The sequence below is a fragment of the Salarias fasciatus genome, chromosome 2 (assembly GCF_902148845.1).
Source record: "Salarias fasciatus chromosome 2, fSalaFa1.1, whole genome shotgun sequence".
NCBI classification, from domain to species: domain Eukaryota; kingdom Metazoa; phylum Chordata; class Actinopteri; order Blenniiformes; family Blenniidae; genus Salarias; species Salarias fasciatus.
The window spans coordinates 18374268-18397827 of NC_043746.1; the positions used below are offsets into that span (position 1 = coordinate 18374268).

Genomic DNA, 23560 nt, shown 5'->3' on the forward strand with positions numbered 1-23560 from the left:
GGTTAACACTAAACTAAGCAAACCGAGGTAAGTTTGATCAGCACTGAATCAATCAATTAATTGAAAAATGTTTCTATCCAAATGTTGGATCACTTTACTGCGTTTCACATCGTCACTCTGTTGCCCTGCAGGAGTTTCAAAGACGACTGTCCTCTCCGTGAGCAGCGAACTGTAAGTGTGGCCTGTAGGATATCAGAGGATCAGTCAGGGTGACGTCTGACTCCTCCTGCAAACGAGGCCGCCTGCTAAGACACATTTGTGAAGCTTATTAAAGGACAGAATAATCAAATCCTCTTTCATCTCCATGTGTATAATGGTGGTGGTGGGGGTGGGGGTGGGGGGGGTAATTATTTGATCGTCTGTTGAGTTTGAAGGTTTCACCCCACACAGAGTCTACAAAAAATTTCACATTTATCACAATCATGTTTTCAACGCTAACTGTGTTATTTGTGATGGTAGGAATGTTTCTTCCGTGTGTCTACATGCTACATGGCTTTTATGCTGTTCTAAGCACCTTGAATTGGCCTTTGGAAACAAAAAAATTCGGAAGTATTTTCCATAAACCTGGACATAAAATGAATACTGTCCAACCGTTATTCTTCACTTGCCATCTGATGCCGTTAGTGTTCTTCATGCTGTTTTACAGTTATTTCCCTCTCATGACTAAGTTATTGTTGTCGATTGATACTTTCTGTTGTCTGTGCATTACTCTTCATTTTAACCTTTCTCAACATTTCTGATGAGAAGCTCATCATTTCATTACTCTTTCATTAACTGGGGGATGTTTTCTCTAAGTGATAGATTTTACTCAGCATTGCATTTAGAAATATCAGAGACAAAAAAGTGCAGATATCTAATAAAATCTACAAAAAAACCAGCTCGTTGGCTTCCTTCAGTGCTCACATTAAATCTCACACAACAACAGTATTAAACAATTCTTTAGGCAGATACAACTCATGTTAAAGGTTTGTCACCAAAATCTGATATGTGAGAGAAGCTAGAAAGATGCGTTCACCTGTGAGAGGCGACGCACGCCAACGGTGCCAACGGGCCGAGAGGGATTTAAGTAAATGTTGCCTCAAGTCTTAATTCAATAGGTTAAACCGGTGAGTCATCCGTGGCCCGCGAGTGTAAAACCGGACCGGAGCTGTTATCTCCGACAGACACTTATACAACGCCATTGTTTGCTGTCAAGGCGTTTGCAAATATATGGAGGAACAATACGCAGTAAAACAAATGACCTGCAACGCCACCTTTAAAAGAGGAACTGTCACTTCGATTTAAAAATAACATGAGCAACCTTTGTCCGACATAGACATGTAGTGCATATATAAAAAAGCTGATAACATGGACACTGAATCTCACCTTGCTCCCAAAAATGTATGTGGTTAATTGGCAACTCTAAATTTAATAGAACGTGACTGTCTCTCTGAGTTTGGACTGTGACGGACTGTCCAGGGTGTAACCTGACTTCACCCTCAGTCAGCAGGACGCCTCTCCAGCGTAGTGTGACAGTAAAATGCTGAAGCAGTGTAAAACATGGATGGAGGAGTAAATCACATTCATGTAGTAAACAACGTCAAATTCAAAACAATTCAATACTGTGATGTTTCATTGAAATACAAAATAGGACTAAATAAGTCAAACCTGCATAAACTGCCAGAACAGCTTTATTTCTTCTAATCATCAATTTCTCCTGGAAGGATGAGTCGCATTCATCCAGAAGATTTTTTTTCCTTATTTGGGTGCAAATCTTCCCGTCTTTCTCTGTGGAGGGGTCAAACCTCCAAACATCAGATGATTCACATCATTTCCACAAAACTAATTCACTGATTTTTCCACATGAAAGAATCACAACTCTGCTTTATTCAGACTCTTCCTTCAGTTTTTACCCATTTCAAATAAAAAGTTCGTCTCTTGCTTTGAACTGAACTTTATAATGTATGTATATTTGTTTGTGTGATCAAAATCTGCTCTCTGTCTGGAGTTTGAACATTCTTTTTTTTTCCTCCAGCTTACTCCGTGTGTGTTTGATTGAATCCTCACTGTCTTAATTTCCTTAGTTATGGGAAAAAACAAAATCTTTATGCTGAGCTGTGAGGCATAGGCTCCAGAAAATCTAAAAAAAGAAAAAAAAATGCTCACAAAAAACCAGATTAAAAAAAGTTTCCACATGTTTGAGAAGGAGGAAGTTTAATATTATCGAGTTCTAACCCTTAAATCAGAATACTTTAAACACATCTATAATATTAGTCTTATTGTTGTATATTCTTAATTTGTTCAGTCTATTGCATCATAATAATTCTGTATGCACTGCATTAGTGGAAAACATACACCACTCCACCTGTAGCAGGACCAGCCAAACACATTTCAAAAATAGGTGATAGAGGGAAATAGCGGACTCTACGTTGCATGGAGGTGTGAGAGTATGAATGATTAGGAGACACATTTTCCTGTCTTCATCAGTGCCGTCTCAGAAAGTGTTAAAAAGTCTGCTGATCAAATACTTTATCAAAATTTGCTTCATTTAATTTTAATTCTATAGCACCAAATACCACACGGTCATTTTAAGGCATTTTTAAAGAGGGAGAAAACCAACAATTCCATATGAGCAAGCATAAGCGCCAGTGGAAGTGAAAAACTCATTTTTAGCAGTTAGAAACCTGCAGGTCCAGGCTCAGCTGCAGGATTTGCCCAACTGCCCTGCACAGCTGCCAGACGGATAAGGAGCAGAGGTGGTTTGTCTGTGCAGCTGTGCCAGATGTGATTAGAGCCGCAGCGTTCGGTCAAGCTGCCCTGGATAAATGTAGGATTGTATTAACGGCGATCTCGCAGCCCGGCAACCGGCTGTTTGCTTCTTTTTTTCTACAGTTTTAGCTCGTCCAGATATTTCACGTCCGCTCGCTATCATTTTTGGCTTCGCTGAATTCCAACGGTCTGCACTGCAGGTCCAGCACGACGTGGTGGACGTGGGGCGCGTACGACTTCACGTGTTCTATGTGCAGGACGGCGGTTGTCCACGGGCCGCCCGTCACGTCCCGGAGCAGAGAGGCGATGCGGTCTGCCGTGCCGTCCGCCCAGGTCTGCCACGCCTGCCGGTCGGCTTCCTTCCCAGAAGCCCTCTGGAGCTCGTCGCCAGCCGCGGCGTTCGGTACGGGCGAGGTGACGTTCTGGTGGATGTGTAAAACGCCGCCGGTGGCTCTCTTCAGTAGGCGACAGGCGACCGGCCAGCCGTCCTCAGAGCTCGGTATGAGACCGAGGTTCACCCGGTCCGCAACATCAGAGAGACGCACCTGGAAAGAAAGAGCCAAAAATGACCAAGAGTATTTACTGAGGTCTGCTTTTATAACAGCCTGTAAAACCTTTGGTGTGTTACTGACATTTAATGCAATAACAGACACAGGAAAACATTTCATTTGAAAGAAAACTGGAATTTAAACTCAGAAACTCATCGTGTGGAAATAAGCCTCAGACATTTTGTGCGTAAAAAAAAAAGAACAATATACACTTTTCACTGTAACTGAAGTTTGAAACGTGGAGAAAATCTGAATAAAAAAAGACAAAATAATCAGATTGAATTGAAAACTAAAACCTTCATTCGGAACCAAACTACTTAGAAAAAATAAACTGATTTTCTGAAGTGGCACAGTGGTGGAGTGGTTTGCACTGTTTTCTCAGGGTAAGAAGACTGAGACTGGGCTACAAGCTCTTCTGTGTGGAATTTGCATGTTCTCCCTGAGTCTCTATGGTATTTTTGAGGCATATTTTGATGTTTTACAACAGTCCAAAGAAGAGTTTTTTCCAATTCATCAGGCATTCTAAGTTCCCTGCAGTCCAGAGTGTATCCTGTCATTCTGCTTTGATAAAGTGAGTTTAGAAGATTATACATTTCTTTTTTGAAAATATATTTAGTAGCTTCAACTGAGCATATCTTGAATATACTGCATGATCTATCTGAGAAAACTTGAATACCATTGGAAAGGAAATTATTTTGCTATTTCTATACCTGAAACAAAATCTAAAAAGTTTGTCAAATTGTAATAGTGATAATTATGGCCTCTGATTATTTTTAATTCAATGAAAATATATGATCACAACTATTTTAACGGAAAACCATTGGAGATCTGAGTCACCTCTAATTCCAACCTCACCACTAGAGGGAGCCACTCTTCAGTTTTCTCACTGCAGTGAAGCTGGAGGGGAACAGGTGTTTACCTGCAGCCTGAGGAGTGAAATCGCTTTACCTGACGGTTGTCCCCCTGAAGAACGGTGCAGCGATCAGACACCCCGTTCACCTCCAGGTTTTCCTGCAGAGCTTGGACCGCGTGCGGGTTCCACTCACAGGCCAGAACCCGAGCAGCCTTCGCATGCACCAGATATGGGAGGGTGAAATACCCGATACCTGACAGAAACAGGAAAAGGCAGGCTGGAAGTCAGGAAGTAAAATTACACAATTTGGGGACAAGTTCCAAAAACTTCTGAATTTTGTCAAGAATCATTTCAAACATAATTGAAGGACTGAATATAACTGTAGCAAAAATAACTTCTACTGTTTTAATCACAAATGAAACTCTGAATATCCAATGCGTGCACCCAAACATTTCATGTCCAGGCCTGGTTAACTGGAAATAGAACATTACTACAGTTCAAACCCTGTACATGTGTTAATCATCAATATTAAAGCTTACAATATAAATTAAAGTGTAACAAATCTATAAAGTATTATCTGTTCATACAAAAAAAAAGCAAATAAGCATTTTTCTACCTGCATATAAATCCACCACTGTCTCCCCTGTGCAATCAAACGCAGCCACCCGGAGCTTCTCGGTTATGTTTCCAGCTGAGAACATACACTTCGTCACATCAAACTGGTATCTGAAACAACAGTCAAGTTTCAGACGAGCATTTTAGAAACAAATCAGTAGTGAATACTGGGCTGGTCACTGAGATTCACCTGATGCCGTTGTCCACATGTTCCACCCAGCTGTTTTCTCCCAGCAGCATCGTCACCACAGGGGACCTGAACCCGTCCCTGGAGATCCGGCTCATCTTTGCCAGCCGCTTTGCTCCCAGTCCTCCAGCCACGGCCGCCCACAGCTGATCACCTAAATCAGTAAAGAGCAAAATCTATCAGTGACTGACAACATGAATGATTTTGAAGATTTGAAGAGGAAATGTTCAGACTGAAAGTTGTACCCATGTTTCTCCACAGAGGAGAACTGAAACAGTTTTCTCCGAGCAGGATGAGGTCTCCGTGCCGTTGGAAGCTGCGAGGGAGATCCCTCCTCAGCTCCTCCACCCACACCTCACCATGATGCTCCAGCAGCTCCCGGAGGATTCTCTCTAGTTTGTTCCCACTGGCCTTCTTTCTTCCCTTCTTTGAGTGCAGAGGAGACTGTGGTGGAAAGCAACCCAAAGAGACTTTAATGGTACAGTGTGGTAAAATCTGATACTTTTTCACTCATATTTATTTACCTGACTCCAAACTATCTGACAGCCCTTGTCTGAAGCCAGCATACGGCTCAAAGACTGAAGATCCAGCTGAGACAAACAGGATGGTAAAATGGGCAAGAGGACAGATCCATCTGCTTCTTTCACTAAACACAAACTCAAGTCAAGAGCCCCTTCGGACTGCAGACATCTCCTGTGAGACAAAGTCAATGTTAGAGAGAAACACTGTGATACATTAAACTTGAAAATGTTCAGCTTCAGTTCAGTTAACTCTAATTCATCCTGAATAAAAGATAGTGTGACGATCAAGGCTTTAACTTTTTAATCAGGACAAAAACTTCTAACAGGAGCAGATAGAGCAGTGGCTGAGCATCTGAGGTTAAAGAAGAAATATTCGAATCATCTTTGATCTTTGAAAATCAATTGCTTTTGTTTCTTAAATCAAAACGAATAACTATGGGGATGGCTAGTGGCTACGTCATCGAAGCTGAATACGTCACTTCCGTGTCCAAAGGTGCGCGGTGCAGTGCTGTGTCCCGTGTTGTAACAACAGGAACGATGTCAACAAAACCATTTCCTACTACTGCTTTCCTCCGATATTACATCATTATATTATTTTACTGATATTACAAATAATGAGGCGGACTCACGTTATATAGATCAGATTTTTATTGTTTCATTTAATTATGTCTCAGAGCCAGACAGCAGCGGCACCGTAGCCAGGTCTCCTCCCCACAGCGGGGACGGTCCCACCGAGACACACACCCATCACCGGACCCGGTCCTGAGCAGGACCCCTGACCGAGCGGGACACAGGACAGAGCGGAACCGGGACTCAGTCCACGAGGGCGGCGCGTGCCCCCCGCTCCCGGTGCTGCTTAAATTAAACACAATTTATAGAAGTCTAAATAAAATTTTTGGCTACACGTCCTCTGTCTGTGTTTAATCTCCCTTTAGCTAATATTATTTTCTAGGCTGCTGGCATCACATCACTGATTAAATAAATCATTTGCTAAACTTTAGAGTTTATTTACGTGTCAGTCGCGGTTCTTCAGGTCCTGCTGGTTCCCACATCAGCTCCTCTCGTGGCGCCGGCGCATCAAAAGTAACTCTATCGGCCAGAACAATATTGTCTAAAACAGCACAGGACAAAATAAAGTCCCACATCTTTTCAGGGCTGAACTGCAGCGTTTCTCTCGCTGGATCTGAAGCTGCTCTGCAGCAGCTGTGTGTCTTCTCTCACTGTTAAAACTGCCTCCTCTCCGTGGCAGGACGGCCCAGCGGAGTTATCCAAAGTTAATAATCCTTTATTAATCCCACAAGGGGGGATATTATTAGATATTCTGTAAGGGCTTTTTATTATTATTATAATTATTATTATTATTATTATTTTACTTTTTACCCTGTACTGAATGTGTGCTGCTTCTGCTTTATGGCGTGTTTGAGGTTTGGTTTAAAATTATTTCCCTGGATGACACTTCTACAATAAACTGTAAGTTGTCCTAAAACCGCAGACAGACAGAACCCAATTCTAACATTGCTAATTAATTAATAGTTAAGTTACACAGCTTGACGCGACGACTCACACCCGAGTATTAATGCTAGCTAGCCACTTACTCACCCACCTCAACCTCGTAAATGTTGTTTTTCATTGAAGCCTGTGCTTTCCATTTCAGACTTCCACCTGTCACCACAGAAATATTTACAACTCGGTTTGAGTTGTAAGAGTTTAAACCCCTCTTCACTGACTTTGGAAAGTCAGCAAAATTCACTGTTACCGTGAAAAAAGTGACCGTTTCTTTGGCAGCAGCCATTGTGTTTACATTGCGCGCTAGAAGCCTTGGACCCGGAAGTGACTTGTGACGTCACACTAGCCATTCCCATTACTCTTGCCCAACTCTTGATGATGCTGATCACTTCTGGGAAATTACCAACCAGCGGGATTTATAACCTATTTAGTGTAAGATCATGTGTCAAGAGTTTAATAATTACAAATCACAATTAAATTGTATTGTACATGTTTAACTATTTTATTGATAATTTTAAAATGTGTCCGTTTTAATGAGGTGACAATATGAAGCATTCTGTAGGCTTTATTTCACTGTGTTTAAACAGGTGTCAGAGACAAAACATCAACATTTGCAAGCACATTTTGCAATCAATTTCCATCTCTTTCTGTCTTTAGTGTTTTGCCCTCTATACAGCAGCTCAAACAGAGATGCACAGAACAGAATATAAAACACTGTTTAGTCGATTTACAGCTAATACGTTGACATCAGTCCGCAGGTCTGTTCAAGCAAAGTAAACATGACGGAAAGACGGAAAAATACCTGAACTGCTGAGCGTCACTTCTAGAAACACGGAGGCAAGGCACCCCGTCCATTACACCCAAAAGAACAAATCCGACAGATTTATTTATTTATTTATTTATTTTTATATCTAAAGTCTTATGAAATTAATCCGATATGAACGGAGTGAAGCAGAAGTTGCTAAACGGGCATATATGAACGGGCACCGCCTAGTTTCCCGTCGGACGAATTTGTTGGGGGGACTGTTCAAAATACAAAACTTTATTGAGAAGACAGAGAGTAAAAGTCACCTAAAAATCCCTTGAAAGGCTTTTTAGAGATGCACTACACCAGATTGTGAACCTACATACTATTATCTTGTGTATTTAGAGCTTGTTTCCGTCTGGAATACAGGTGGTAGGAATTTTTAGATAAATGTTGAAAAAAATGACTACAACACAGTTCAAATAACAGTAGCTATGCATGGTAAATTATGCAATTCTAATAAATCGCTCATGCAACTGTTTCCCTGGAATTAAAGTTGATCGTCTTAACCAACACACTACAGATCCCCCTTAAGGTGTAGATGTTGGCAGTTAAAATGAAAATATTTATGAAAAAGATAAAAGTTGATTTATATTACAGGGATTTTAAAATAAATAACCGAACTGTGAAGCAAAGACAGACTCATCCTGAATGAAAGCCCAGTCGTCTGCTGGCAAAGCCAGTGTTCACCCAGGAGAGCAAGCTCAAAATATAATATGTGAATTATGCTTGTTTTCAGTCCATTTATGTCTATTTCAATATTAGAACAAGATAATTTAAGTTAAACCATCTACTGAGTGATGGTAAATATGAAATGCCTAACTATAAGGATAACTGTCAGAGAAAATGACTGCGGTACCTCAGGATTAAGACGTGCCCTGTAGAGGACGTGGAGACAGGGCAGGGGGAGAATAAAAAAGTTTCAAAGTCACAAAGTTCCTGATGATGACGAGCTATCTCCCTGGATACCTCTTCAGAAACCTAAAATGTCCCGTGTAGATATTTCAGCTCAGCAAAAGCTTAAACTGAGGTCAACTATGGATCATTGTTTTGTATGTACTGTAGCCTATGCATATTTTTTGTTTGATTGTTGTTTTTGGTGGGATATATGAAGTTATCTTGGTGTCAACACATCATAAGCTTACTGCTGAATGCTTTGGTTGCATATTGCAGTGACTGAAATGAGTTTAATAATCTGTAAACTCAATAGAGTTGACAAATTACATTAAAGAGAACAACCCACATGATGAATGTCATATAAATATACTGTCACTAATAGACCACAACAGTATTAACTTTCGTGTGACAAACTGAGAGAAAATCACATTTTTTAAATGACTGGAAACACAGCCCACATGTTTATTTGATATATCGTGAGTAATTTCCTCTAACTGGCAAACAAACATTTGACAGTGTGCTTTTACAATGTGGCCATAAAACAGTACAGGAAAACAGTACATAAAACACAGGTGGAAGGTACCACAGTGCCATAGGTAATAAAAAGCCTTCCAGAAACGACAAAACAAGTGCACCAAGAAAAACAAGACTGCTGTCATCAGAACGGAACGCCAATCTAAAAACATGGGTTTTCAGCTTCGATAAGAAATCAATAGTACAACCAATGTCGGGGGTCAGTTTTTTCCACTATGGGAGCAGTGACAGCAAAAGAACGATCACCCCACGGTCTGTATCTCTGGGACTTCTAACAGAAGCTGAGCAGAAGAACGCAGGGACATGCCATGATCACAGACAGTTAAAAACTCAGGACTGTTGATGGCATTAAAAACAAACAACAGAAGTTTGGGGGTCTGGAGTTGCAGCTCATGATGTCCTGAGGCAGAGTATGTCCAGGGCAGATTACCAGTCACAGGACAAACACAGAGGCAGATGTGTCAAACAGTCACTCACAATCACATCTATGAGCAATGTTACCAGCAAGAATGAAATAACTGGAACACTCGGAGAATGACAGGGAGAACATGCAAAATCCACACAGAAAGCCCCCCCAAGCCCAACTTAAATTCAAACCAAGGTCCTTCACATTGTGACACAGGAATGCTAACCACTATACAATGGTGTGGAATTAGATATTCCTCTAAAAAATGTGTTGTGGATACTCATCTATATGTCATTATTCACAATATGTGAAGCTTGTTACTCGCCATCTCTTGTGTGACCAACCCAGTGGCACAATGTATTCTTCTTTCTTTTATCCCAGCACTACCAGCTTTGCCTTGAAACAAAATCTAAACCTTTACATATGTGTAAAATTAAGATTCCACTATTTTGTATAGTTACTTTACTATACTGTGAGCATGTAGGATGGTTCCCATTTCGGGATCTGGGAGGGCCTTGAGGCTTTGTCTGCTCTGGAATAATAAAAATGAAATGAAAAAGAAATCATAATAAAACACTTGATTGAATCTATCAGACCTGGAAAACTTCCCATTGCTTTTATTTATGAGATAAGAGAGGCTTCACTGTAATGACTTTACAATTCAGAGAGTGGAGGGGTTTCTGTGGAGATTTGTAGAAACAATCTGGAAGAAAATAAAGGCTTTGATGCACTGCTGGAAACAGAATAGCATGATTGCTATTAGTTGGGATGATTTCTGAAGCAGGTCATCTGTGTGCTCATGCCACAAATGCATGTTCATTTTAAGGGAAATATAAAGGTTTTCTGTTAAAATAAGATTATTTCTCACAACAGAGGGATCTTTATAATACAAATTTGCTACATCTTTCCTTAGATTATGCAAATCAGTGTTTCTGGTGTATATTTTCCATTTTTACATTCCTCCATGTGTACACAGTCTCCTTGGTTGGGCAGTAAGACCTGTTTTTGTGTCCTTTGTTCCCTCTGCTTTCACCTGTTCTGCCCCTTTAAGATTAGACATTTCAATCTAGGCGTGTTTCCTGCTGCCATTGACTAAAACCGAGCTGGCATCCTGCGGGAAAAAAAACCCAGAGAAGACATTTAACAGCTTTAAATATTCCCTTCCCTACGAGACCGAGACATTTTTTTTTTTATTTTAAATCATTATTATTTCTTCAAGGACTCCTCTGGATGCCACGGCTGAGAGACCCCGTCCAGCAGCAGGACCATCGTCCAGCATATGCGGGAGGGCGCAGCAGCTCAGCGATCATTTATGATTTATCGGGATGATATGAATGTCAACCGGTCAAGGTCCGCGCTCCCGACGCAACAGCCCCGGCTGGATACCCGCCTCTCTGCCGGGAAACGTCTCCCTCCAGCCCGCGGGCGGATTTCTGCTCTCCAGACCGGACCGTGAATCATAAGGGTCTGGGCTCGTTTCTCCGACCCTGAGAGGAGGGATGACATGCCGCAGTAAAGCAGGGAAATAACCAGATGGATCAGAAAGCAGCGCTGATGATGTGACTGCGACGCGTTTAAGGAAAATGCTCCACAGCTGCTTTTCTCCTTTAACATTACTGAGTGAGTATTAAAAAAAAAAAATAGACCACATGTGCGTAAATCCTCTCCAGCTCTCTCGGCTTATTGTCTCTTGAATCGTTTTGCAGAATAAACAAGTTAACGACAGCCAAAAGAGGCGCACACAGCCCCTGATCTGGATAAATAAAGCGGCACCATGTCGGCGGTGATGATCACGAGGAAGGTGCGAAAATGGGAGAAACTCCCGGGAAAAAACACTTTCTGCTGCGACGGGCGCGTGATGATGGCCCGACAGAAGGGGGTCTTCTACCTGACCCTGTTCCTCATCGTCGGGACCTGCGCCCTCTTCTTCGCTTTCGAGTAAGTCCTGACTCCAAAACAGTTTCGACATCTGCACCCCAAACTCTCCACAATGCCCCCAAAACCCTGAACACATCTGCAGTCCTGTAATCTATACATCGACTCATCGATTAGACAATATAATGAGATTTTTGAGCCATTTTAGTCAGGAATTTTTTTTTTTTTAATAACCAGTATTAAATGTGTATCATAATTAAAACAAATAAGGTGTTCTTTCTGTTCCGGGAAGTTTTCATTTTAACATTTAAGAGAAAAAAAGTAGAACAACTATAACAAACTCTAACATTTATGACTGCTTTTGAGAATACATTACTTGTCTAAAAGCAGTAAAAAAAAATCGACATGTGGTCTGTAGATAATCATTTGAGTTGTTTTTTTTTTATCACAGTAGATAAGAAACGTCAATATATCCCTGTTAATATTAAACTGTATCACAGTGTGAAGAGAGGACTCACATTGGAGCAGCTGCAAGCAAAGCAGCAAATATTTGGCATTTTTCTCCCCCAAAAGGTTTCCAGAAAGGACAGTTTATTAAAAAGAATTGCTGCTTTGAATCCAAAATTAGCCACTTCCTGTTTGTAGTTGATCTACCTGAGGTTTGTAGAGTAATTTAGCTTCTTCATGTCTTCTGATAGGTATTTAAAGGTGATTTTATTTCTATGAGTACTGTTTTCTTGTTCTATCTGACTGAAATCTGACCTGTAAGCTCCTGTTTGGTCTTGATTTGTAACAAGCATGTGTTGGGTAATTGTGGATTCACGTTGTCGGTTTTGAAATCACTTCCTGTGCAGAGAAAGGTTGATGACTGACCACGTACTGAGCTGTTAAATGTTTAATGAGCTGAGCTGTCCGGCTTTGTGTTCGGTTTAAGAAAGAAGAGGAAAGCTTCTTCTTCTTTATTTTTGCCATCTCAGCAGTTCTGTCTCAGTCCATCACTCTCACAAGAGCCCGGTGGGCTCATTATCCCTGCAAACACTGCCCACCTGCTCACATCCAGCATGCCAGCCTCAATCCTGCCAGTCAGGACGTGCATAAAAGTGTTTTATTTATTTATTTATTTAAAAAAAAAAAAAAAAAATCAACAACGTGAGGCTCTTAAAGCTTTGCTACTTCCTCCTTCTGTCTCTGTCCTTTCTGCTTCCTCCATCTTTTTTTTTGCCTGTTGTTAAGTGACCCATGAGGCAGAATGATTAAGCACAATATCCTGCAGTCTAACACAGTAACCTCTCTCCGCCGTGGGTGTGTGTGCAGCTCCCAGGCCAAATGGATTCAGAGCATAGCACAGGAGGGAGGAGAAGGAGCTGCTCTTACAGCGTGCCAGGCCCATCCCATCCCATCTCTCACTGCCCTGCACATTAATGGCCTCCTGCTTTCCTTTGAGCCTGGACAGAAGGAGCCGTTGTCCGACTCGCAGCGCTGCAGAGAGGGAGAGAGAGGGAGACGGAGAGAGGCAGAGATGGTTTTACTCGCTGGATTCACTGTGGTGACTAATGGCTGGAGGCTCATTAGCTTCCTGCGTTCATATTACAGAGGGAGATAATGATCGCGTGCGCGTGGGGCATAATATCCAAGTTTAGATTAAGCCCAGACAACATGGGGGTGATTGTCAAATCAGCCATTACAAGGCAAGAAGATACAAGTCTGATTTAAACCAGAGTGAAAGCTCTGAGTTGATTGAGGCTTATTGGTAAATGTGGTTATGTCAAATCGAAGCTTTACGATAACCTGCTTTTTTTCTCTGTAGAAAAAAATATCATTACAGAAAGTAGTTAAAAAGTGATATTTCCAAAAGCAGCAAAGAAAAAAAACAAGTTAATATTACTTCATATGAAAGCAGGTTATTTTTATCTTTTCAGCTGAATCAGGTCTTTGTACTGATATTTGCATAAATACTTTGCACTCAAATCCAAAAGGCTTGCATCCAGCATCTGTGCCTGTGAACGCGCTGTTCAGACATTTGAAGACTTGTGATGGAAACAAAGATGCGCTCCACTAACGTTCACCTCTGACATGACTCACCGGTTTTAACGGGAAGAAAGCACTGAGGGCCGGTAAATAACAAGACCAGAGGAAACCTGTGGCTGCTGGGACCAGACGCCACTCAGAAAAGCCTCAGCCAAAAAGAGAAGGACACTGACGTTAATGTGATTTAAAGAAACAAATCTGACTGTTGGAGAATGAAATATATGGCAGATTATGTTGTAATTTTAACATGCATAATATATATTGCAAAACGGCCATTGAACTGCAAAAGATTATGTGACGCACAAAGACAAAAAAATCATTTGTTTAAGTGCTTGTATTAATCCCAATATTGTGCTTCTCTAATATAAAGAGACACAAAGCTGAATTTGGATTGTTTTTAATCAGCAAAACCACTAAAAAAACATGTCTTTTAGTTATCTGGTGAGTGTGTGTCTGAAAAGCTGATGACATGAAGTGTTTGGTGCAGTGGTTTGCTCTGGTGTCTCACAGTGAGTCTGCATGTTCTCCCTCTGTGTACTGCAGTTTATTCCTACATCTAAAGAACATGTTTGTGTGTGTGTGTGTGTGTGTGTGTGTGTGTGTGTGTGTGTGTGTGTGTGTGTGTGTGTGTGTGTGTGTGTGTGTGTGTGTGTGTGTGTGTGTGTGTGTGTGTGTGTGTGTGTGTGTGTGTGTGTGTGTGTGTGTGTGTGTGTGTGTGTGTGTGTGTGTGTGTGTGTGTGTGTGTGTGTCCTCCCAGTGTTGGACTGTTGACCTGTGCTGTCTGTGAAGCAGCTAGCATGCTAATCCGAGGAGAAAATACTGCTGCTTGATATTTATTGAGTTACATTTCATTATGTGAAGATGATGTCTTCGCTTTGCTTTGGGATTTCTGTTCTTTCTTTCCCTGGATTCAGTCACAAGTGCACCAGATTATCTTCTTTTCTTTAAATCTCATGATTTTTTGTGCTTCTGACCTTGACCTGTTGCTATAAGGGACGTTGAAGTGCCTTATTGTATAAGTAACATATTGAAGTGTATTAGGGGACTAAATATGTTACACACGGCCTGGAAATATATACTTTGTTGCACTTAAGTCAGTCGTTCAAAGCTAGAATTGTTTTCGACGATACAGTGGCGATAAATTGTGCAGCCCTGTTTAGAAACAGATCCCTCTTGCTTGGATGTTCTAAGGAAGAGAAACACTCCAGAATTTGTTCCTCATGCCTGATTGCGTGGCGGAGACGTGTGTTGCACCGCGGCGTTGACGGGCGAACAGAGAGGGGCAGTGTCCCGGCGGCGGCTGGCTCCAGTCCAGCTACAGACGTTTCAGCTTTATCGCCAGCCATCGACACCCCCGCGCACACAGATCTCTGGGTACTTCAATTTGTGCTAAATTGCGGAAACAAGCAGCGGAATACACAAATGGAAAGACTCATTAGGAGCAAGTAAACAAATTAGTCACTGAAGAGGTGGGCCCAGCCTGTTTTTTTCCTTCCGTGGGCAGAATAAAATTCAGGACAGAATGTGCTCAACTTGTTGGTCTTGAGACTTTTAGTGTGAACCGGTCAAGGTCTGACTTAATTGGAGTATTGCATTCGTCAGAGCTCAGGTAGTTTCATGGCGTGCGTATATCTGCAGAATTCAGCGAGTTGTTCGCTGGTTTGGTTCATGGTTGCGGAAAGCCACCTATGGATCTTGGACGCCGGAGAAAGAACCCGGAACAGGAGGACAGCGTGTCGTCGGTCTGTCCGCCGTGGGACGCTTGGCCGCGAGATCAGAGAAAACATATGTGCATGTTGGGGAAGTAATCAGGCCGGCTCTTCCTCCGTGTGTCGTTTTATTGGGCAGCGCCCCGCTGGCTGCCGGTCTCGTAAACTGTAGGTGTGATAAAGGAGCGGAGGAAGTGCAGGGCCGGGGCCGCAGAGCGAGCAGCTGCAGTTGGAGGGGAGTGCGGGGGGGGGGGATCTTGTAACGGACCCTTGAGCCTCCCTCAGAAGCTCACCCCACCCTGTCTCCCCATCCAGCCAATGGGAGAGCGGCTGCAGGCAGAAGCTAAATGAGCAATAACGTGATTTATGCCCTATTCAGAGTGCCTGCTCCATTTACAGTAACAGTGATCTGCAGGCTTTGTTCTCCGGGAGCCTCCCTGTCAGGAGCAGAGTGCTGCCTCAGTGTGGAGATGAGCCCAGGTATTTTTGCCCACGTCCTGATCCATGCAGGGCAGAAGACTTTCATACGCTTCCTTTTCATCTGTCTTGAAATAGATACTCTCTGACAAACAAGCAACACACATTACTGCTGCTTCAAAGTACTGCTAAATCAGAAAACTGCTCATTTCCATCCCTCTTTCTCATCAGTCTTAATTTCTCTTACTAATATTCTCTGATGCAACATCTGTGAATGTGGATTTAATCCCAGTAAAAGGTCCGTGGCGGCCCCGGCTCTGATGCTTCATCTCTCTCATATGGTATTTAAATGTTGCATAACGAACCGGACATGAACCGAGATGCTTCAGGTCCAAAGAGCTTTCCATTACATCAGGAACTGAAGCATGTGTGTTTGAAGTCTATCTGCCATGGAGTGTAATGCAGAACCTGCTTTATTAATTTATTAATTTACAGCTATGGTAGGTTGTGCTCATTTTAAAAAAAAGTAAGATACACATGTGATTTAATCCTCAGTAAAACTGTCAGAAGAGGGCAGGATATATTTATTTGTAGCTGCAGTTATGTTTTGTTTTTTTTTAAACTTGGAGTTTATTTATTTTTACAGTGAAGTAACACAGAAACAGAACCAACAGCAGGTGCCCGGTCATTGTGGTGTTTAATGTAATGGATCATATCTTCATGGTTTTGCAGTGGTAATATTCACACTGGTGGGTTGACACAGAAATAACAAATCCACCAATGGTAGCACACAAAAAAGAAAGTATTGAATCGATGAATCGGCAGCCTTTTATTTAAAAAAAGTAATGATATGTTAATATATTTAACAGCCGATTAAATTGATAATCTTCTTCATTGGTTACCTGACCATGACTTGGATGGAGCAGAATATAAAATAGATGATTGCCTGATCACTATTGAAGAAGTTGATTAATTCTTCTTTTTTCAGTCCTTGAGATAAGTTAAAAATGTTCATTAATATTGATGAGTGCAGCAAAATGTTCCAAATTACTCGGTTTACTACATTGAAAGCAGCAGATTTTCACTTTGATGTTGAAAATCAGCAAAAGAGGTTTTCACTGGACTTCATGCTGATTTGCTCATTGATGCTGCGGAGTGAAAGAAAACTATTCAAATTCCATGATCTGTATTCGGCCTGGTTTAACAGGCTGCAGACATCACCACAGCCGTGATAATTTCTAGTTTTATAGAAACCAGGATATGTTTATTTATTTATCTATTTTAATAACCGATACTTTTTCACCAAAGAACAACCGTTTATGGGCTGGTTAAACACTGAACTACACCATACTGTGAAGACTTGAAACAAAAAATAAAGCTAATATATATGAAAATAGACATGAAGCTGAAGATGAATAGTTTTCAGTAGATAAAGCTCTTCAAAAAATAAAAATAATATGCTGGAAAAGTTACATTTATTGCTCATTTCCTTTATTTTTGGTTTCTTACCTGAAGCTTGGCTGAAGTTTACATGTCAAAATGTTTTCGTACATTTCTGATTTGCTGAAATTCAGCTTGACAATAGTTTAGCTGTCGTTGGGAAAAGACGATTAAAACGAGGGAATAACTCACAGTAACTAGATAAAAAGCAGACAGATATGTTGCTTGATAGATATTGTCGTGTGAAGACTGTGATCTGGGAAAAGTGACCTGTTGGCAGATCGCCAGCTGCATGAATGCATACTTTTAAATACACATTTTTTTAGTGATACTTGGCGATATAATTAATCTATACACAGTGAAGCTGTTAAACATTTGTTGCTGGGATGCGATTGTGTTTACAGGAAGAAAGCACGTCAGAGTTCTCAGATGAGCTGTATTTCATGGTCCTGTGTTCATGTTTATGAAATCCGACGCTCTGGGATTGAGTTATATTTGTTATACAAGAGTGGAACAAACTGGATTCAGTTTATGGAAAAGCACATAGCACGCCTGCCCTCCCTCACAAAACACAAATCAAAGCTGTGCAGATATTGAGTTGTTATGTTTCTCTTCTGAAATAAAAAAAAACAAAAAGTGAGGGGGCAGGCAGAGTTTATAACCCTATGTTTTACGTTTTTGTTTTTTTTCTAAAGCAGTGCCCTAGAAACAGGCCGAGTCAGGGCGCACAGATGTTTGTGTGACAGCGGGCTGCTGCTGAGGTCCGCCCACAAAGCCAGTTCATAATTCATCTGTAGTGTGATTCATGGAGGACGGCCACAGCTTACAACCGTTAAAGTATTTATAAAGGAAATGTGTGACAAAAGTGAGCCGCCGTGAGTCACGGTGAGCGGCACCGTAACTGCCGCTTCAGAGATGCTGATGCTACTTTAATTCTGTGATATGGTAATTTTGGAGTAGAAATCTTCTTTTTCAACACCTTAAATCACCCGAGAGGAGCAGGGGGCGTATTTACCTCTGGAGCTTATATAACAAGACATGTTGCCATCGAATGGGAACCCCCCCCCCCAACCCCCCCCCCCCCCCCCCCCCCCCCCCCCCCCCCCCCCACCGACATGTAACGTCTGATTTCCAGGGAGATTCTGCAAACATTATATAACATGACAAAACAAACACAAACCTTGCATACACTCCAACAAATATAGCAGCATCTTTCTCGCCCACTCCCACACCTGACTCCAGTCCCAGTGTTCGATCGTCTCCACAGAAAGAAGAGCGAGAAAACGCTGTACTTTTGTTTTCTTTTGTTCTTTATAAGCAGCATGTTTTCATCAGTGATTTCAAATTCCTGGGACGAGTTTCTATACTTTCATGGTGAAGAACGAGACATTTGAGGCAGCTGTGCCGTTCACGGTTCGATTCCCATCACGGTTTGTGTAAACTGACTTTATTAATGTGGCGCTTTATGCGATCAGTCACATTTATCTGTTTGCTCACACAATCACAGGCTCACCAAGTGGTTCAGTGTCACTCAGCGAGTTGAGCGTTTAGTAGTTTAACCCACTGATCCATAGATAATTGTAATGAGATTCACACATGCAATACGAGTTACGTCCAGTTAATTCTTCAGTACTTCAGTGCATCAACCATGACTTATCTGTGAAGTCTGCATGTTCTCCCTGTGCAGGCAGGCCTGGGTTGGATCTTAAAACTCCAGTTTCCAGTTTATTCAGCTGATGGTTGACCTTGAAATTGGCTGCTGCAGACATGAGTGTGGTGTTTGTGCTGTGATCAGCGGCAGGTGTTGTGTGAGGGTGCACTGCTGCGGACAACACGGACCGTCTTGAGTGTCGTTTGGTGGTCTGACGGAGGGCCGCGCTGATGAAAACACTTGGCGCTCACGGGCAGATTGCCTGATTAAATCCAGTTTTTCTGCTGCCCCGGCGGTGACTGATGAACACACGCGGCGTCGCCGATCCAGCACCGCCCTGTCCGCCAGCGGCGGAGGAAACGGTCACATCCAGGAAGGACACGGGGGGGCCTGATGGGAAGCGGTGATAGAGACCGCCGCGAATACCGACCAGTCATCATTACAGGAATTACACTTCATCGAGGGAGCTTGATCCTCCCGGCCTGAACCTTTCTCTCTGCTGCCTGCGCTAACAAATGGAGCAAACACACTCTGCAGTGGAAACTTGTATTGATTTGAGCTGTGCTCCTTGTTTCCATTAGCGTGGAAACGGCTCTGCAGGAAAACTGCTCGGACGGGTCTTGCAGGTGTTGCGCGTTGCGCTGCGGTCGCCGCTCAGGTATGCTGACGAACCCGCTCCGCCGACATCCTGAGCCGACGCGGTTACACAGGCGGACTTTGTTCTTGGACATGTTTTGCTGAGTCACTGTGTGTGTTTGTGTGTGTGTGTGTGTGTGTTGTTTTTCCCCTCAACTACGTCCATTTCCTTCTAAACTTCCCTTCAGCTGTGTGAAAATGGAAATGACAGTCAGACAGGAGAAAACAATGTTCAGCTCTGTAGCCACTGAGTATGCAACACTCAGATCAGTTGTTTTGTTGTGTGTGAGTTTCCTTCGGTCATTAGAGTATCATCCCATAGTCCAAAGGCAAGTATTTGATGGTAAACTTTAAAATGCCCGTGGATGTGTCTGTTTCCCCTGAGATGGACAGGCTCCACCTGTCACAGCTGTGTCCTGCTTCATTCATAGGAAGCTGGGATTGGGTGTATTTCTCCTCGACTCTTAGTTAATGAAGTAGTGCAGAAGACATGGATGGAGGGGTGTTCCCATGTGACTTTGTCTTCTTCAAAATCTGCTTCTTCAGTCGAGTTATTAAGCTATTCAAGAGGATGTTTAGCAGCAAAACAGCAACAGACATCACATGAAGTAACATTGATTCATTTCACAGAGGTAAACATACAGAAACCTCAAATTTTCTGTTGTGTGTGGTCCATAAAGAGAATGATGGGGCAAAAACTGGCCTGGAGGACGCTCCAATCTGGCCCACCAAACCACCATACAAGTGGTACAAATTTTTAAAAAAACTTCATTTTTCACAGTGAGGTAGCTGGCTACTGTGAAAAATGCATACAGTATTAGCATTAGTCTAAAAGCCTCACTTTCAGGGTGACATATATGGGTATAGAAGTTTTTTAGACTTTTCACTTTATTTTTGCACCAGTTCTTCTAATTTATTTTTCAGTAGACATTTTCATCCCATACACTGTTCACCTCAACAAAGCTTGAAGTTAGAGGCTAATATGGCACTTCTTGACCTGTTCGACCCACTCGAGGTGAAAATGAGCTGTATGTGACGTCTGATCTGAAATGTGCTTGACGCCCCTGTTCTAGACCCTCTTGAATTTATTATCATTTAACATGAGAAAAAGCGTCAAACGTTTGTGATTTTCTGCTTGCAGACAATCAGTCGAGTCTCAGAATAGCTGCGGAACGACCGTATTTTTTCTCCAGCTGCGTCTGTGCTGAACATGTATTATTAATCCGAACATAAAGGCGAACATGTCTTCTATAGAGCGGCAGTGCTGCGCGGGCTGCGTCACGGCCGGCAGGCAGGACAGAAGTTGGAGTCTGTTTGGGATTTTGCTTCGTCCCGTAAAATCCTGCAGTGCAACATTAGTGCTGCATTATGAATATATGATTCCGAGCCTCGTGGGAGCGAGATGAGGCCTTGCAGTTTAACTATTAATAACTGCATGTGGAAGCCTTTGTTGCTGCGGCGGCGGCTGCTCTGTTGCAACGCTTTGCACTGCAGCGCACGTCTGTTCCGGCGCTGGGCGGCAGGAGTTATCGGAGCCGTGCAAATATTCCCTCACTCCTCGCAGAAGGTGAGGGGACGGAGGCGTGACGCCGTGCGTTTGCGGTCTTGACTCCGGCGCGGTCCGGACACGGGGGCAGCTGTCACGGTGTGTGACCTTACAGCATGAATAGGAATACAAGTGCAGCGCTGTGCCGTGACGCTGCTGCTTACCTCTCTGCTGTCATTCTGTTGGGTTTTGCACGTTGAAAACAAGATAGGACATAAAACATTGTTTAATCTCAAAGCAAACCTGGAAAACGGCCTCAGTGACAGGAGCGGGTGTGTCCACCAGCGTTTGTTTTCCCTCTGTAACGGTTGAGCTTGTACAGACTGGACAGGTTTGGAAAGGCTCCAAGGAAATATGTCACTCTTCAGTTTGAGGGTCGATTTTCAAATTAGGTCCTAGATTCTGAGTAAAGTAGCGTGAAGGAATGAATTCTATTGTCTTATTGTGAAGCACTTTGTATTTTCATATGGGACGAGTGCTATAAATAGAATATGCTTATTTCCCTAAATTAAGTAATTACTGTTTGATGCTGTGTGGGTCAGTGTGACCCCACATATCCTTGAACTGGACTCAGTCGTTCCATTATTTGATTTAAGACTTTTTGTGGGGCTTTTTTTTTTTTAAAAAATCATAGTACCTTATGTTATCACCAGGTTGTTCCTTTCTTGTCTGACTCGTCCTCTTGTTAAATATCAGTCCTCTGAAGAGCTTTTAAAGACTGATTCGTCACCTCTTTGTTCCTCTCTTCAGATGTCCGTACCTGGCTCTCCATCTGTCTCCCGCCATCCCGGTGTTCGCCGCCCTGCTGTTCCTCTTCGTCATGGCCATGCTGCTGAGGACCAGCTTCAGCGACCCCGGCGTGCTGCCGCGAGCGCTTCCGGAGGAGGCCACTTTCATCGAGATGGAGATCGGTCAGTCTCAACAAAACCCTGCAAACACTGAGAATGTGTCTGTTTTTGTTTTCTCCTCTGAAGACGAGGCTCCAAATCTTCATTTGTGGCATTAAACATTCATGACACATTAGAGGAATGTAAGCAACGTCTTTATGTGTAGTTTATGGAAAGTGCCTCGCTGCAAAGCTCCATTGATCGGCTCCGTTTGATGGTTGTGTTTGTGGTTTGCTCGGATTTGATTGATGATGGTCGAACGGCCGTCTGCCGTCTGATTGAGACGTCGTTCAGTCCTGATCGATTGACAGACGGCCTCTCAAACAACCCGTTTCCAGCAGCATGAGGTTTTAAATGTATGTTCGAACTGACAGTTTTCCACAGATTCACACCCATTTCGTAAAGATCATTGCATAAATGATTATTATTTTAGTGTTTTATTTTCACATTTCTCACATAAAAGCAAGGGTTGACTGGGAAACAGTACAGGCAGCTCCAAATGTTGGCATTGTTTTCGTGTGCAGCAACATTTTTAAAGATTAATATTTCATAAACAATGTAGAAAGCCTGAAGAATTTTTAAATTGTTGAAGATTTTTTTTTAATGATGCCTTCCGGTGGAAAATTGAGGGAAAAGTCCAAAAGCAGGGTTCTATATTTAATATTTTCTTAATATCTAAAATCCTATCTGACACAGTACTTCTCTTCTGGATAACGTTTTTATTCTTCAACAAGCACTTTGTGAACTTTTAGTAATTGAAAACTTTATGCTGCCTTAGTGACTTTTATTGCATTTTAATGTCGTTCTACTTGCTGTTTTTGACCTATGAACCATATATTTTCCACCCTCTGCTCCAGGAAAACACAAAGAGAATATTCAGTGCAACAAAAGCATCACGACCATGAAGTGTTTACACAAGTCTTTAATGAACGGCTGACCTCGGGGTCAAGTGGTCAGGCCAGTGTTGCTATGACGACAGCCCTGTACAAACTCATGAAAAGTCTTCAGTTCTCACTAAAGGTTACCACAGAAGAGTCTGAGCAAGAACGACCACGACACCAGAGACCTGACGTGATCGGCTGCGATCTTGTAGCAGCTAAAAGGACAGATGTTTCCCTCGGGAGTGGGTAGAAAGGGAAAGCTGAGCCGAGCGCAGAGCGAGTGTTTGACCTACCTTCGTCAGACAAACACAAACACAAGTTCAAATGAAAAACGGTGTCGCTGCCAAACGTGCAAATAACCCGGCGAGTCTGTTTGCAGTAAACCAGCCTTTTAGGACAATATCTCAATCCCGCACTCCTGTTTGTTTTTATAGTACAGAAAAGGCTGTAAAGTCTTTTATTGACATTTCAAAGGAAATTCAGTTAATTTTCACTTGAAAACCTTCTGTTCTGGCTTCTGTTTCACTGAGAATATTTCTTCTTGTTGATTTCTCCACAGAGAGACAAGTTAGAGTCACAAATTTCCCTGAAATGCATGTTTTTGAGCTTTTGGAGAAGATGTAACCTTGTGAAAACCTGATAGAAAGGCCACCAGGCAGCGAAGCTGGAGCGCACTCCACTGCATTACGTACAGCCTCTACTGAAGTGGACATCGTGTGTTTGTGTGAATCCGAGGTGTCGTTGCTGTTGTGTTTGTGTTTGTTTGTGTTTGTGTGTGAGAACCATAGATTTTAGCGAACCTGTCCACCAGAAGTTCTGGTAACGCGACAGGCACCAATGCCTAATCTGTTCAAATTCATTCATTCAATA

At 42.4% G+C, this 23560-nt stretch overlaps 2 protein-coding genes across 7 annotated transcripts in view; one reads left to right on the forward strand and one right to left on the reverse strand.

Annotated features, from left to right (window-relative positions):
- Positions 1 to 130: 130 nt before the first annotated feature.
- tyw2 (tRNA wybutosine-synthesizing protein 2) lies at positions 131 to 7934 on the reverse strand. 3 transcript variants are annotated; one of them, XM_030107583.1, is made up of 7 exons: positions 7781 to 7934; positions 5476 to 5644; positions 5197 to 5395; positions 4955 to 5105; positions 4766 to 4875; positions 4245 to 4402; positions 131 to 3293 (listed from the first exon to the last, which is right to left on the reverse strand). In XM_030107583.1, exons 1-7 carry the CDS (start codon positions 7831 to 7833, stop codon positions 2892 to 2894), a joined length of 1242 nt encoding a protein of 413 aa, XP_029963443.1. In that variant the 5' UTR covers positions 7834 to 7934; the 3' UTR covers positions 131 to 2891. The 3 variants fall into 3 exon arrangements, with proteins under 3 accessions (XP_029963443.1, XP_029963452.1, XP_029963458.1); XM_030107592.1 differs by lacking the exon at positions 7781 to 7934 and adding an exon at positions 7076 to 7325; XM_030107598.1 differs by lacking the exon at positions 7781 to 7934 and adding an exon at positions 7229 to 7270.
- A 2743-nt stretch (positions 7935 to 10677) lies between these two features.
- zdhhc9 (zDHHC palmitoyltransferase 9) overlaps positions 10678 to 23560 on the forward strand; it is a 34088-nt gene continuing 21205 nt past the window's right edge. For 2 of the 4 annotated variants that reach the window (XM_030107390.1, XM_030107400.1), the window contains exons 1-2: positions 11395 to 11558; positions 21673 to 21833. In XM_030107390.1, the coding sequence (XP_029963250.1) occupies positions 11395 to 11558; positions 21673 to 21833 (325 nt within the window). Of the gene's footprint in view, positions 11241 to 11326; positions 11559 to 18779; positions 19399 to 21672; positions 21834 to 23560 lie in introns of those variants that run through there. The other 2 variants (XM_030107384.1, XM_030107408.1) reach the window with 2 other exon arrangements.

What these genes read in the sequence shown, in the direction of transcription:
- tyw2 (XM_030107583.1), bottom strand. Translation starts at nt 7,833, where the DNA reads ATGGACGGGGTGCCTTGCCTCCGTGTTTCTAGAAGTGACGCTCAGCAG. An exon ending in TCCTCTGTGGAGAAACATGG is followed by an intron (nt 5,106 to 5,196) that starts GTACAACTTTCA and finishes TTACTGATTTAG; the next exon opens with GTGATCAGCTGTGGGCGGCC. An exon ending in CATGTGGACAACGGCATCAG is followed by an intron (nt 4,876 to 4,954) that starts GTGAATCTCAGT and finishes CTGTTGTTTCAG; the next exon opens with ATACCAGTTTGATGTGACGA.